General features: G+C 41.8%; 1 protein-coding gene across 1 annotated transcript; it reads left to right on the top strand.

Annotated features, from left to right (window-relative positions):
• Positions 1-405: 405 nt before the first annotated feature.
• LOC117905230 (3-oxoacyl-[acyl-carrier-protein] reductase 4-like) lies at positions 406-13,844 on the top strand. The gene is made up of 11 exons (XM_034818180.1): positions 406-764; positions 1,512-1,654; positions 3,082-3,135; positions 4,310-4,390; positions 4,482-4,527; positions 4,603-4,697; positions 4,785-4,817; positions 12,457-12,591; positions 12,725-12,818; positions 13,184-13,266; positions 13,350-13,844. The coding sequence occupies exons 1-11, from the start codon at positions 578-580 to the stop codon at positions 13,380-13,382; spliced, it is 984 nt and encodes a 327-aa protein (XP_034674071.1). The 5' UTR covers positions 406-577; the 3' UTR covers positions 13,383-13,844.
• The last annotated feature ends 1,043 nt before the right edge of the window (positions 13,845-14,887 follow it).

Genomic DNA, 14,887 nt, shown 5'->3' with positions numbered 1-14,887 from the left:
TAGGCTTTTAGGCTTACGGATGTATTAGGAAAAGTGAATTCCATATATATTATTGAAGGAAAATTAAATAAAAAATGAGGTATTTTTAAATTCTTCACCAAAAAGGAAAATGGAATAAACCTAAAAATGAAATGCAAGAAAAAATTATTAGTTTGAAATTGTATATTCAAAATATATTTTTTATATAGTTTTTTTTATATTTAAATTTAAGTGTAATGGTTTGTTAAGTTTCTAAATTTATACTAAAATTGAAGTATTCATAAATGGTTTTAAACTAATTTTTTAAAAAATTAAAAGATAATTATTTGATAAAAAAAGAAAAATAGAAAAAAAAAAAACAACCATTTTGAATAATTATTTCAGAAGGGGTATATTTTAGTTTTTCATATGGCAAAAGCGCCCAAGTATTATCCCGGTGAGGAACAAGTATAACCTACTTCCAAACACCAGCTTAGCTTTCGCCGCTGCTCTCACTCTCGCATCTCGGTCGACCATAGGAGGCCTTCTCTGTCTGGCGACGTCTCTTGGCTCTCTCTCTTCTTCCGTCGTCGCCGTGCGGACACTATCCACAGCTTCAATGGCTGTTACTTTCACCGGATCTACTTCTATAGCTTCCGCTCCAGCGAAAATTGGACCGATTTTCAGGCGAATCGCTCATTTCCGTCAAGGACGGTCCCTGGTTTCCGCCGGACCTCGATCGGCTCAGTTCTGTCCAAGCGTAGGGTTTCAGTGTCGATGGAGCAATTCCTCTGCTTTGCCTGCTGGTACACTTCCTTTTCGGCATACGCGTGTTCGAGTCTTTCTGTTAACTACATTTTTTTAAAAGTTGATGGTTGTATATTTCTTTGAGTAGATGTGCTTAATCTTGCTGCTCTTGGTTTCTTGAGTCTGAGTTTTTTTGTGCTTATGCTTTGTTTGGTTTCTGAGAAAACGCAGTAGCGGAGAAGAATTTGTTAGTTTGGATTCTAGTCTTCCATCCAATTGAGCCTAATTTAAGTATTTTGGCTTGGTTGAGGTGAGTTTCTCTATTCTTGGAAAAGAGAAATGACAAAAGAATTCAGATTTTTATTTTTATTTTTGCTTCTTTTGCTTCATTTTCTCAGCTGCCAAACGGGGGGTTATGAATTTTCTTCTCTAAGAGTTCATCTGCTTTGAGATTTTTTTCTTGATCATTACTTTTAATGTTTTATAATCTACGTGATTGTGGCTGAGTTTTATCTCTTAACGTTAGCTCTTTGGCTCATAAAATTTCTGACACTGATATTTCACAAATCTTTGTTCCATAAACATTTTTGTAATTTGTGAAATAAATAGCATTTGCCTACTCATCTTCAAAAAATAAATTATAGTGACTTAGCAGTAAAATCCTGATAGATTTTTCAGTCATTCTTGCACTAGGTTTTAATTTTTATTTTTTTTTGACAAGAGAGGTGTTTTGCATATAGGTGTGTATGTATGAAGGTAAATATAGGTTAGGCTGATTACTAAAAGAAAAAATATGGAATATGCAGGTGTTAAAGCTCAGGTTGCAGCTGTTGAACAAGCAAGTGTTGATTCCACACAGAATGTTGAAGCTCCTGTTGTTGTTATCACCGGTGCTTCTAGAGGAATTGGCAAAGCAATTGCACTGGCTCTGGGCAAAGCGGGTTGTAAGGTGTTTTGAATTTCGGTCCCTTTCTAATGATGTCTAAACAACTACATACGTACATACATACATACATACATACATGCATATATACATACATACATACATACACACACACACACACACACACACACATATATATATATATATATCATTTTTGCTGTTTTAGACACATGTATTGCCTGTAACCGTGGAGGTATGGTTTGATGGCCTTTATAATGATGATCTGGATGACTTTTATATGAACTGCCTCAAATTGTATATAACAAAAAGTTTAGTGGTTCTGATAGCAGTTACATTCCTTTGGACCATTAATAAAATCCTTGGACAAGTTACACTGTTTCTGGTCACTACAGTCAGTTTATGCCTATTTTTAAGGTACTAGATTGTTGTCATTGTTATTCTTTCAGTGGTTATGGAGTATCAGAATGCCATTAGTTAAGCTGGGCATGGTACCAAGGTTTCTGTTGTGGTGTTTTATTCTCTGAGTGAATGTGATCCATTTTCAGTTCTTATACCTGTAATATAATATTTTTGTGGGAGTGAGAAGTGGAATTTTCTTCTGCCCTTTTTATTCAGGATATAATGTAAGATTGAGATTCCCTTTAGAAAAAAAAGGTACTCCTGTAGTTTGTTGCTTGTTGGCACAAATGAAGTAGCATGTAAGTTGATGTCTACTCATAAGCACAATATTAGCCATCCAAAACTTCAAAATGGAGAAATCTCATGGAGGAAACTTTCTTGGAATGAAATTCCATTCTGGAAAGAAATGATTACCCCTTTCATTGTTTGTTTCTTGTTAGCCTAAATCAAGTTTCAGGTGCATTGATGTCCAGTCATAGGCATGATATTTGCCATCCAAAGTTTTTAAATGAAGAGATGTTATAGATGAAACTTTACAAGCTACCTTCCCTTTCTGTGTGATATAATGTTCAACCTCTTGTCCATGTGACTAATGAGTATCAGTAATATGTTCTAGAAAAAAATTGTTCTAAATGCATTTAACGCCTTTATTGGGTTTTGGCACAGTGATATGTCAAATTAGGTAATCATTATGATATTACACTATAGTAAATGTGATAGAGGCATCTGATCCAACTTCTGCTTTTAAAAATGACCAGATTGTTTGATTTCATTGCTTTCCCCTTATTTAGCTTCTATAAATCATTTAAGGGATATAAATATGATATGTGGGTCAAGCTAGCAATTCGTTGTATTTTGTTGCATGGTAGACAGATGGTTGAAGACTATGAATTTTTTCTTATGGAGTCTTTGGATTGTTTAGTTCATGTTATATATTGAACATGTATGTGGTTTTTCTAAACCTTTTTAAAGCTTTCTAAGTGTGCCTCTTTTCATACTAATAAATATCCTAGTGGCAAATTTCCTCATTTTTCAGTCCCATCCTTGATGATGTGATTGCTGTTCTGTTACAGGTCTTGGTGAACTATGCAAGGTCATCAAAGGATGCTGAAGAAGTTTCCAAACAGGTGTTGTCTCGTCCATTTAAATCTTTATGGAGAGAATTTTCTGGAATTTTATGGTGAAATTTCCAAATTTATGTGATCTTCTTATCTTCTTTCTTTCCCCGTCCTTCAAACCGTAGTTGTAATTTATCAAACAGCTGCATCTATAAGCTAGCAGTTGTCAAATTGTTCTAGTACGGTATGCATGCTGTTTACTTTGTTGATTTTGCAAATACTTCTATGTTTTTTCTTATCTCTTATTTCACTTTCTGTTCTTTATATAGACTGAGAGGAGGGACATGAAAAGGGTTTTTGCCTCTGTAGGTGAAACTCAGGACACTGACCTGATAAGGAACTAACACAATCAGTTTGGGTTTGGTTTGGTTTGTTCATCTGGAGATGCGCATGAGCTGGCACTAGAATTGAAACTTTATGTCTAAATAGGTGTGAGGCAACCCTTAATACAGGATCAATAGAACATAGGTACTATTCCATATCAGTTGGAAAAGGGAAGCAACAACCTCATTCCTCTCTTTAGAGCTGCAACTCTATTCTCATCTAGGATGCTCAGCCAGAGGAACAAACCAGATCGAGTTCCCCAGTCAGTGCTCAACCAAAACTAAACAGGCTGTGCTTGAGTTAAGTGAATTAGGTTGGGTTAGGTTTGCCTGGGAGAGAGTGATAGAAGTGAAGCAGGGGACTTCTCTAGCTGGTGGCATATTGACCAGCTATTATGAAAATTCAGTTTGAACAGTTACTTAACTAGTTTAAACTTTTAATCTCATTAAAATCATTAAAATAAGCCTATTAATGGAACCTAGTCAATTTGCCAAATGCACTTTCCATGCATGTAGTTTGTGTGTTGCCCTCATCTCTGCAGGTATAGTAGTTTTGGGCACTGGATTACCATCTCTGCTTTTCCTCCCAGTCCTAGCTTTGTACATTCTGTTCCATAATTCAAGAAACAGACCTCGTGCAGTCAATCAGCTCTGTTTATCATTGTGTTTATGTCAAGATATGGTTATAATTGACAGGTGGTTACACAATAAGACATTGTTGATCTTGTGTTTTAGGCTGTTCTACTATAGGGTTACATTAATTATAATCATGTCATATTCAATGTTTTTAAGGCAGTCAGAATGTTACTTGACTTATTAAGACCTCAAAATTGTGAATACTTACAATTATTTGCTTGTAGATTGAGGAATTTGGTGGGCAAGCTCTTACTTTTGGGGGTGATGTTTCCAAGGAGGAAGATGTAGAATCAATGATTAAAACCGTGAGCAAACTCTCCTTGTGTTGATAGAGAAAAAAATGTTGATTTGTTTACTGTCGGCATTCATGGTGTCATTGAATCCCCACTTTTGCAGGTGGTTGATGCATGGGGAACCATTGATATACTGATAAACAATGCAGGTTAGCAACAGGTATATCTTGATTCATTGCAATTATCTCAATTTCCTTTCATTAACTATTTTCCAATGGTTTTAGGAATTACACGGGATGGCTTGATGATGAGAATGAAAAAACCCCAATGGCAGGAGGTTATTGATTTGAATCTCACAGGTGTATTTCTCTGCACACAGGTATTTAAGTTCTGCAATCTATTATTATTTGTATATATTTGAACTTGAGTTCTCTGGTTGCTAACCATTTATGTATGCTTCTTGCAGGCTGCATCCAAAATTATGATGAAAAAAAGAAAGGTAATTTCAAATTACTATATCTCTTTTTTATTTTTTTCTAGTATTGGGGACTTAATGGTTTTAAACCAAAAACATGTGTACAACATCATGCCAAAGAAATTTTACAACATAACATGACCCATACAACATAATTCATTTGCACAGCATGATCGCTCAAAGAAATCAAGCCTTTATTTCGGTTCGGTCTAACTCAATTCTAAGACTACTGGTTCTGCTAGAATCTGTCTACACCATGGTCTTGTACACAGTACACTAATTTTATCCTACTCACTTCTTTTTCTTGATAGGTCAAATTTTCTTTTCATCCCTGTGTAAGCTTGAACCTGGGACCTACTTTTATCCTGCATATGTCAATACCAAAATCACCAAACATTTTTCACCTGTCAACTAACCAAAAGAAATGCTAGATGAAATGCCCACAACTTTCGCATCCTTGGACATTTAAACTTACTTCACCTTGCTTAACAAACCACTGCATTGTGGATTATGTTGCTCATTAACTCAAAAGTCAATCCAATAAAGCACTAGAAACTGTTTGGGAAAACCCAAAAATTGGACTAGGCAAGAGTGAATCTCAGCTGTGCCCTAGTTTTTATGTTCAGTTACATGTGTAGTTTGGAATTCAGCCTCCTGCAGAAGTAGTATCAATTTTCACATTTACGCAACCAGTATCATCCAGAAAATTCCAATATATTTAAAACAAAGTTGAAGCCAACTTTGAGTTAGTTTTGACTTTGTACTGGCTTCTGGATTTCTGCACAAACCCAGGCTAGTGTTTTTCTGGATTTCCCCACTCAATAGGGCATTCTATCAAGGATTGTGTTGGATATGGGCCTCAGAAATCAATTGCATTAAATATTCAGAGCTGATTGAAGATTCATCGGTCATATGAGGTTAGAAAAAAATCATTTGTCTGCCATTGTCAATTGAATTTCCTAGATGGGTGTAGAGATTCATTGGCATGCATGGCATGCAAATGGTGAAGCTCACAGAAGATACATCGAACAGATGGCAATATGAATTCATTTTGCACTCTTACACACACACACACTATGTGCTATTCACTTCGTTTCTGCAAAAACATGTTTGTCAGTAAACTCAACAAAAACAGGATTGGCCTAGGTCTTCCAGCCTGAGCGCCCACTTATTCCACTGCAGCATTGTTTTTTTTTTTTTTTGATAGATAAACATCAGAATATATTAAAGAAGGCTGAAAAGCCGCATGTATACAGGTAGTATACACAAAAGCCCAAGAAGAAAGGCTGCCACAACCTCACACACCCTCAAGTGACCGCAAGCCACTCTAAAAAGCCTAAAAGAGAGTAGGAATCCTCACCAATGTACACCCTAGCCCAACTCCACAAGTTACATACAAAAAAATTCTTGAATTTTTGAATATCTAGAGACCCTCCCCTAAAAGCTAACCGGTTCCTTTCCTTCCACACCGTCCAAAATATACACAACGGAATGGAATTCCATGTATTTTTTCTTTTTTTTCCCACAAAAGAACCCCTCCAACTAAGAAGCACATCTATAACTGAATTTGGGAACACCCACTGGACTCCAGAAATAGCGAGTGCAATCTCCCAAAGAGATTTAACCACTGTACAGTGAACTAGAATATGATCCGCATTTTCCTCTTCGCAGCCGCACAAAAAACACCGATTAGGGAGCTGCCACCCCCTTCTTTGAAGCTTATCCAAGGTGAGGATCTTCCCCCACGAAGCTTCCCAAGCAAAAAAAGACACTTTTGTTGGAACCTTATCCAACCAAATGCGTCTGTTCGGAAAGGCACAGGCTGAGGACCCCACCAACAATTTGTAGGCCCCCTTAGCCCCAAAAACACCATTGCCTTCCCCTTTCCATCTCACTGAATCATCCTCAGTAGAAGTTCCGAAATCCCTCAGCAGAGTCAACATATTTCCTATCTGGTCCAGCTCCCAATCGTTGAAGTCTCTAACCAATCTCAGATTCCAACTTCCTTGACCCATACTCGAGTCCCACACTTCACTTACTTTGGCATTCCTATTCCCTGCCAAGGTAAAAAGCTGAGGGAAGGTTTGAGAAAGCGCCTCATTACCACACCACTTATCCGTCCAGAATAGCACTTTGTTCCCCTTTCCTACCTTAAAATCAATGCTCTCCCAACACCAATCAGCTTCCTTCATGATCTCCTTCCACAATCCCACTCCGTGAGGCCCACCAGCTTCCTTAGTCCTCCACCCACATCCCTCTTGGCCATACTTTACCCTTATCACCATTTTCCACAGGTTCTCTTTCTCATAAGCATATCTCCACACCCATTTGCCCAACAAGGCTCTATTCAGAAAATTAATCTTTCAGATGCCTAAACCTCCCTCCTCCTTAGGGCTACAAACCACCTTCCACTTAATTAGGTGAGCTTTCCTCTCCAAGCTACCTCCCCCCCAAAGGAAGTCTCTTTGGATTTTCTCAATCCTTTTTGAAACGGACCTAGGGATGCGGATAAGGGAGAGAAAGTAGGTGGGTATGCTGGCCAAAGTACTCTTGATAAGAGTAATTCTACCTCCCTTCGAAATGTATTGTCTTTTCCACTGGGCTAGTCTTCTTCTCATTCTTTCTTCCACCCCGTCCCAAGAAGAAGCGGTTTTATGGTGTGCTCCAAGGGGCAGCCCCAAATAGACAGTGGGTAAAGCCCCCATTCTGCATCCTAGTTCAGCCGCCAACTCCTCCAACTCATCCACTTGCCCCACGGGAATTAGGGCACTCTTAGCCAGATTAATTCTAAGTCCCGAGGCCGCCTCAAACCACGCCAATATCCAACTTAGATTGGTTACTTGCTCTCTTTCAGCTTTGCAGAAGATGATTGTGTCGTCCGCATAAAGTAGATGTGAAACAGCCAGCTCCTCGCCCCCTCTCCCCCGAAGCCTACAGCCGGTAATAAATCCCCCCTCACCAGCCCGTCTAAGAAGGGTGCTAAGAACCTCCATACCCAAGACGAAGAGATACGGAGAGAGAGGGTCTCCTTGCTGCAGCCCCCTTGAGTTTGAGAAGAAACCGGCAGGCTCCCCATTGATTAAGATGGAGAATTTAGCAGTGGAAATACACCACCACATCCAATCCATCCACCGAGCCCCAAAACCCATCTTCCGAAGCACTTTCATCAAAAACTTCCAATTGATGCTATCATAGGCTTTTTCAATGTCCAACTTGCATATCAACCCTTTCTCTTTCCTTTTGAGCCAATAATCAATCACCTCATTAGCCACTAGGGACGCATCTAAAATCTGTCTCCCACTTACAAACGCATTTTGATCTACTGAGACGACTCTATCAAGCACCTTTTTTAGCCTATTCGCAAGGACTTTGGCCAATAGTTTATACAACCCCCCAAGCAAGCTGATGGGCCTAAAACCCCCCAGATCTTCAGCTCCTCCCTTCTTGGGGATAAGGACCAAGAAGGTAGTGTTAAGGCATTTGGAAAAGGACCCATGTTCAAAGAATTCCTTAAACAGATCCCCCACTTCCTCCTTCACCAAATCCCAGCTCTCTTGCCAAAAAGCCATTGTAAATCCATCCGGGCCTGGTGCTTTATCTCCCCTCATTTCCATCAGTGCACAGTAGATCTCCTCCTCAGCAAAAGGCCTCTCCAAGTCTTCAGCTTCCCAAGGGTTTAGTTGATTGAGATGCAGCCCCTCAATATCCGCTCTCCACCCTGGTTCTTCTGATAGAAAATTCTGAAGGCGTTCACAATCCCCTCCCTTACCTCTTGATCCTCAGTCAGCCAATCCCCATTAATCATTATCCTGTCCAAGGAATTGTTCCTACGGTGGGCATTAGCCATCCGATGAAAGTAGCCGATGTTCCTATCCCCTTCCTTGAGCCACAATTCCCTTGATTTCTGCCTCCAATGGACTTCTTCCAAAAGCACCCATTTGTGGAAGGCATCCTTAGCTTCCTTTTTCTGCTCAGTTTCAGCCATAGTCAGACTCCTCTCGCTCTCCACTCCATCCCAATATTCCACTTGCTGAAGGGCAGAGTTTTTGTTGATTTCCAGTCTTCCAAACTCCTCCCTATTTTAGACTTTAATTTTATGCTTTAAAAACTTTAGCTTCGAGGCCAGCCTGAAGCTTGCCCTTCCCCTCACCTCAATCTCCTGCCACCACCCCCGGATAAGACCTTTAAAGCCATCCACTCTCAGCCACATGTTCTCAAATCTAAACGGGGTGGGACCCCTCCTCAACCCCCCACCCATCAGCAAAATAGGAAAATGGTCAGAAGTGGGTCTCTGCAGCTTGCATTGGGCAATCCCACTAACCATCTCCAGCCACTGCTGCGTCACCAAAAACCTATCTGGTCTAGCCCAGGATTGGTTATTCCTCCCCCCACTCCAAGTGAAAACACCCCCTTGCATAGGGAGATCCATAAGTTCTAAATCGTCAACGGTTTGGGCAAACATTCTCATAGCGCCAGTTAACCTTCCCTGTCTATTCCTTTCCCTTGGAGACAGTAAAACATTAAAATCTCCCCCTACACACCACGGGTCCTCCCACAGGCCTCTGATCGCCCCTAGCTCTTCCCACAAGCAAATTCTATCTTCTCTGGAAAAAGGCTCGTACACCCCAGTAAAAATCCATACTAGCCCATTTTCCACATTCCTAATCCTGCAGGATACCGAGAAATTCCCCACCTCCGTCTCCAACACTTCCAGGGATCTTTTATCCCAACACACCAAAATCCCTCCTGCAAAGCCCACCGCATCCAAAGCCACCCAATTAGACCACCTACCCGACCCCAAACTTCTCACCAAGCCTTCCGACCAAGACTGAATTTTGGTCTCCTGAAGACAAAAAAGGTCCACCCTCTGACTTCTGATCACTGCCCTGATAACCCTTCTCTTGGAGCTGTCATTAGCTCCACGGACATTCCAACTGAGTATTCGTAGCTTCATTTAACTTCCATAATCTGGCACCCCTTTACTTGCTCTTCACCACTTTGCTTCTTCCCCCCTTCATAGTTAATGGAGCACTCTAATCTTTTCAGCTCTCTCTCGAATTTAGATTTCTCCAGCAAGGTTTTGCTGTGAACTCTTTCCCTTCTCTTACGGATCTTAACCAAGAATTCCATGATATCCTTCTCCAGACCCTCTGTCGAAAATCCCAAGAAATTACTGAACTTGGCCAGGTCACTTTCTTCCCAGCTAAGCTCCCCCTCTGCCTCAGTAGCTCGTGGCACTATTTGGTCTGAAGCCATCTTTGATCCCCCCTCTTCAGTTCTACTTATGTTTACCTCCACCAAATCCCAGCATTCAACAGTCTCTCTCATAGGAGACTTCGTGCCAATGAGCATTTGAAGCGGATTTACTCCTTCACCCCGCTCCATTTCAATCCCAGAATGGTCGCAATACTCCCTCATTGGAGTCCGACCGAAAAAATGAGAAGGAAGAGAGGGGGTCCCAAAGATCAGACAATCTGACTTAAAAGGAATCTTATCATACCTCATCGCTTCCTCAGCCAAGGCGATATCAGCCATCGAACGCTCTTTTTGGATGAGCTCAGCCTCTCCTAGCTTTCGCATTTCCTCCTTCTCCCATAATATAGGGTCATCAAAGACAGGAATCCTCTGTCGTCTTGGGCCACAAATCTGGGCCACTTCAGATTGGAAGCTATTCACCGTCGCTGGGCTATCTTTAGCACTCGATCCAGCATCCTCCCTTGGCTTCCAAATTTTGGGCCATCCTAAGTCCGCCATCTCCTTTGGCCCAGAGAAATCCACAGGAGGAGGGGAAGGGTTAATATCCTCGGGCCCGCAAGACTTCTCCAGTCAGCCCATCACTAACGGCCCATCATGTATTTCTACCATTCCCTTAAGCCCTACTTCCGATCCACCCAACCCATGATTACAGTCCATGGGCTGCCCCGACCCGGCTGTCAGCCTCCACGTCCCATCCGCCCACTGCGTCTGGTCCTCGAGCCTTGTGCCCCCTTCTACCTGCATCACGCGCTTGCCCTCGCGTGACTGAAACTTGCCTTCTTCCTCTCCGGCTGCTGCAAATGTTTTTCCTTCTTCATCGGCCGGCATCACTCTTAACTTCGGCCTAGTTTCCCACCACAATGTTAAAGAGTAGCATATATTCTCGAACCAAATGTCCACTGTATTAGGGGTTCTCTCTTCTTTGATCCTCACCCGAATCCTAGCCCATTGCAGCTCCTCCATTCTCTCGGTTTTGACATCGATGTCCAGAAATCCCCCGCACCCCTCTCCTATCTTGAATAGGACGTCGCGATCCCATAAGGAGATGGGCAGACCAAAAATCCTAACCCATGCCTCACTCTCCTTCGCTTCTTCCATCAAACAGCCCGTCCTTTGGCTCCAATTCTCCAGACGAATGCCTAATCCATCGATCGATACTGCACCCTCTTTTAGGGCTTTCTCTGCTTCCATTTTCAACTCAAATTCCAGTAAGGCCTTGCCGTCTCCCAGCTTGGCTAGGCCTAAATTGCCTTTCAGACCCCACCGCTTTGACATTTGTGTCCCCCAGCTTCTCAGATCTTCCTCCCTTTCCAGCCTTGGGTCCCAACTTCCCACAAGACAATGAGCTAACTTTTCCGTACTCACGCCTGGTGGCCTCTTGTCAACTTTCACCCGCACCACCTCTTCTCCGTTGCTGCGGTTCTGTTTCACCACCTCCGCGAAGGATCTTCCCAACATGGGGCTCCAAACCTCCTCCGTATCTTGCTTTCTCTTCTGTCTATCTGATTCAAGCTCCATCTCTCTCAACGCCTCCATTAAAAGGGCCCAGCCCCCTTTTGTTCCTTTGCCCTTGGGAACGAAAATACAAAATCTTTTTTTTTCCCGATCTGTAACCCCCAGTCGAATGAAACTTCCCCCCTTGTTTTCGCCGCGAGTTAAAGAGAAGTTTCTCCCGTTCTCTTGCCAAATTTTCTCCCAATGTCTTGTCCTCATATCCTTGATGCAAAAGACCAGTCCTTCCATAAGCGGCCCTAAGCTCGCCGGCCCCAATTTTATCCATGAGGAGACACCTCTCTTTCTTTCCACTATGTATATTTGCATCTTTCCCTTCTTTCTCTCTGCCTCGACCTCAAAGGTCTTCGATTCTACCCCAAAACTCCTTCTCTGAACCCCAGATGGATTGAGGCCCACTGCGTCCCCAATCCCGCCATGGCCCCCTTTCGCTTTCCCGTCTCTCTCACCCCCTCTCTCTCTAGGTCTTTCTCTCTCCTCCATAACACTCGCCTACGATGTATGGAATATTCCACTGCAGCATTGTTATTTTGCGTAATCCTGTAACTGGCACCTATGGAACTTTTGGTGACCTTAAAAGTTGGAATTACCTCCCAAAGATGCGTAAACATTGAAGACTCTTGATCCTCTGCAAGTGTATGTGTTCACGTACAAAGACCTAAATAATGAGAAATGACCTGAAAAACTTGTCAGCTAATTGTGTGCCTTTTGGAATTAGTTAAGCATGGTTGGTTCTTTGGTTCTGTCGAGAAATAGCACCATGAATGCCATTAGCTGGCATTCTGCCAGTTACCTACTTCTGAATTTCATGATTGTGCTGTCCTTTTCTTTTCTTTTCTTTTTTTTCCAATTTCCCTATTGCTTCTATATGTCCTCATTTTCCTCTGTTGTTCAGGGAAGAATAATCAACATATCCTCTGTTGTTGGCCTGGTTGGCAATGTTGGACAAGCCAATTACAGTGCTGCAAAGGCAGGGGTAATTGGCTTAACAAAGAGTGTTGCCAAGGAATATGCAAGCAGGAATATTAATGTAAGCATCCAGATCTTTTTTAGTTCGAGTGACAAGACATCAAATGTTATTATATCAAAACAGAACTTTAAATAGGGATTTTTCTACACTATACAACCATATCAGTCCCAACCATAGCTTTCTCTTTCCACAGGTTAATGCCGTGGCCCCTGGATTCATAGCATCTGATATGACTGCCAAGCTTGGGGAAGACATTGAAAAGAAAATCTTGGGTACTATTCCCTTAGGTGAGCCTGATTATTAAAATAAAATTGGCCATTACCATATCGCGTAAGTTCCATAATAGGATTATCATGTACTTGTTCACCATCCTCAAGCCTCTTGGAACTAAGGAGAGATGATATTTGAGAAACATAAATGATTGAACTAGTGGAACAAAAGGTTTCAAGCTGTTTGAAATATCAAACTTCAGTACCATTGATCGGACCATTCAGGTTGATCAATAAAGCAGAGGCCTTCATGATGATTGACGTTAGATTAACATCATCCTTATCCCATTCTTTGTTTACACCAAAATGAATGCTTTTGGTTTGAAGATCATCATGAATAGAGAGGGATAAGTGCTCATTCGGTTTTAAACATGGTTACACAGGACGATATGGCCAACCTGAGGAAGTTGCTGGACTGGTAGAATTCTTAGCACTGAATCCTGCTGCCAGCTACATTACCGGACAGGTTAATAGCACTTCACAGTTTTGATGTTTTATTTTGATTTACTTTGTTCATGAGGTGGTTATCAGACATTTATTCTATGGCAGGTCTTTACCATTGATGGGGGGATGGTGATGTAGGAGGCTTGAGAATCCTCCATCTTTTACTGGCTCCATCCTGAAAACTTGCTGGTCTTCATATCTGTACCAGTCCAAGCTCCATCTGTGGTTTTACAAGGTGCATAAACTTGACCTTGCTGGAAATGCCGAGTGTAGATAAGGTTGTAGTCAGCTAGCAATATTTAAGACTCAAGAATAGGAAGATTTAGCCATTTTTGTTCATTTTGAGGCACTTCACTTTCTCTGGACCGTTGTGAGCAAGAAAAATAACAAAAAATCTATAGAAGGAAAAAAAAAAAAAGCGAACAGCGCTGCCTTCCTGGTTACCTATTAGGAAGTCAGTCTTGTTTTATTGTTTAATGTAACTGATAGTGGAGGCTCCGAAATGGTGGTCAATACCTCGAGCATCATACCCACTGAACTTAACGCATTTTTTCTTATAAATTTTGGTAGATTAAGTGCATCAAAAGGTGAACTTTAATTGATGATTCTGGAGCTTTGACATGGTGGAGCTGAAGCCAGGTTGAAATGGGGAAATTTTCACAGGTAATGTAAAATTTTAAAATATTTGTTTTAAAAAAAACCGTTTTACCGTTAATAATTTTAATACTATAATACTTTTAGATTTCATGAGAAGACGAGTTCAATGTCCCACAAGCATGTTTACCCCATTTTTGTATTTATTTTCTAAATAGCCATTTTTCAATAATGTTTTTTAAAAAATAAAATCCGTTGAAATGGATAGCCCATTGCATCACTGATAATTTGTTTTGTATTGAGTAAATTGGGCCTGGGCCTGGGAGCTAGACTTGAACCTGCAGGGCGGTTAATGGACCATGAATGACAGTAATTTGGGCCTGTAATTTGGCTGAGCCATCGGAATAAAGAACCAGAGGGTGGCTTTGGTGGGCTGATTCTTGGGCCAAATGACGTCACAAAAGGGCCAGACTTGAACCTGCAGGGCGATTAATGGATTGGGCTGAGCCATAGGAGTAAAGAAGCAGAGGTGGCTTTGGTGGGCCGGTTCTTCGGCCTAATAACGTCACAAAAGGGCCAGACCTGAACCTGCAGGGTGGTTAATGGACCACGATAGGCAGTAATTTGGGCCTGTAATTGGGCTCAGCCATAGGAGTAAAACACCAAAGGGTGGCTTTGGTGGGCCGATTCTTGGGCCAAATGACGTCACAAAAGGGCCAGACCTGAACCCGCAGGACGGTTAATGGACCACGAATGGCAGTAATTTGGGCATGTAATTGGGCTGAGCCATAGGAGTAAAGAACAAAAAGAGTGGCTTTGGTGGGCAGATTCTTGGGCCAAACCTGAACCTGCAGGGCGGTTAATGGACTACGAATAGCAGTTATTTGGGCCTGTAATTGGGCTGAGCCGAAGGAGTAAAGAACCAGAGTGGCTTTGGTGGGCCGATTCTTGGGCCAAATGACGTCACAAAAGGGCCAGACCCTGAACCTGCAGAGCGGTTAATGGACCACGAATGGCAGTAATTTGGGCCTATAATTGGGCTGAGCCAT

The sequence above is a fragment of the Vitis riparia genome, chromosome 17 (assembly GCF_004353265.1).
Source record: "Vitis riparia cultivar Riparia Gloire de Montpellier isolate 1030 chromosome 17, EGFV_Vit.rip_1.0, whole genome shotgun sequence".
NCBI lineage: Eukaryota > Viridiplantae > Streptophyta > Magnoliopsida > Vitales > Vitaceae > Vitis > Vitis riparia.
This window is presented reverse-complemented; position numbering and strand designations above follow the sequence as displayed.